We start from the raw sequence: 1,225 nt of genomic DNA on the forward strand, positions 1-1,225 counted from the left end.
GGGTCAGCCCTGGCCCTGCCCTCGGTGGGGTTTGGGGTTATTTTGGGTTATTTTAGGGTATTTTAGGATATTTAATGCCATTCCCTGTTTCAGGGTGCCCTGGGCTCAGCAGGGTCAGCCCTGGCCCTGCCCTCGGTGGCCGGAGCGGCCGCGGCCGCGCTGCCCCTCACCCTCCAGAGGGCTCTGGGTGCCCCTCCCCCGCTGCGGCTGCCCGGGGGGGGCCTGGGGGGGCTCCGGCTCAACCGCTCCGACCCCGCCCTGCTGCTTGTGGGGCTGCCCCATAGCCGGAGGTGAGTGAGAAACCCCACAGAAACCCCATAGAAACCATGTAGAGATCCCATAGAAACCCATAGAAACCCTGTGGAAAACCCCATAAAAACCTGCGTAATGATACTCACAGAAACCCCATAGAAACCCTATAGAGATCCCATAGAAACCCTGTAGAAAACCCCATAAAAACCTGCGTAATGATACCTACAGAAACGCAATAGAAACCCCATAGAAACCCTGTAGAGATCCCGTAGAAACCCTTTAGAAAACCCCATAAAAACCTGCTTAACGATACCCACAGAAACGCAATAGAAACCCCATAGAAACCCTATAGAGACCCCATAGAAACCCCATAGAAACCCTATAGAGACCCCATAGAAACCCCATAGAAATTCTGTAGAAATCTTACAGAACCCTCATAGAAACCCCATAAAAATGTCCATAGAAACCGTATAGAAACCCCCCTGGCAACCCCACAGAAACACTCAAAAAAACCCCACAGAAACCCCACAGGAAACCTCATGGAAACCCTGTAGAATCCGCCATAGAAATTCCCATAGAAATTCCCATAGAAATTCCCATAGAAATTCCCATAGAAATTCCCATAGAAATTCCTGTGGAAACCTCATGGAAACCCCATGGAAACCCTGTAGAATTCGCCATGGAAATTCTCATAGAAATTCCCATGGAAACCCCCATACAAACCCCATGGAAATTTCCATAGAAACTCTATAAAGATCCCATAGAGACCCCATAGAAACCTGCATGGAAACCTCCATAGGAAATCCCATAGGAAATCCCATAGGAAATCCCATAGGAAATCCCATAGGAAATCCCATAGAAATCCTATAGAAATCCCATAATCCATCCCATAAATACCCCCGTAAAAACTCCTGTAAAAGCATTGTGAAAGATACGCAGAAACTCCCATCAAAATTCTATAGAAACCCCCATA

The 1,225-nt window shown here is 48.3% G+C and overlaps 1 protein-coding gene across 2 annotated transcripts in view; it reads left to right on the plus strand.

Moving 5' to 3' along the window:
* The window catches only part of LOC130587751 (V-type proton ATPase subunit S1-like), a 2,287-nt gene extending 1,750 nt beyond the window's left edge, over positions 1-537 (plus strand). The window contains exon 3 of one of the 2 annotated variants that reach the window (XR_008966849.1): positions 94-536. Coding sequence is in view for 1 of the 2 variants with exons in the window: in XM_057388723.1 (XP_057244706.1) it covers positions 94-294 (201 nt within the window). In the remaining variant the exon portion in view is untranslated. Of the gene's footprint in view, positions 1-93 lie in introns of both variants that reach the window. The other variant, XM_057388723.1, reaches the window with a different exon arrangement.
* Positions 538-1,225: the final 688 nt, after the last annotated feature.

This window comes from Malurus melanocephalus, unplaced genomic scaffold (assembly GCF_030028575.1).
Source record: "Malurus melanocephalus ecotype Western Australia unplaced genomic scaffold, MMel_1.1 scaffold_2381, whole genome shotgun sequence".
Lineage (NCBI taxonomy): Eukaryota > Metazoa > Chordata > Aves > Passeriformes > Maluridae > Malurus > Malurus melanocephalus.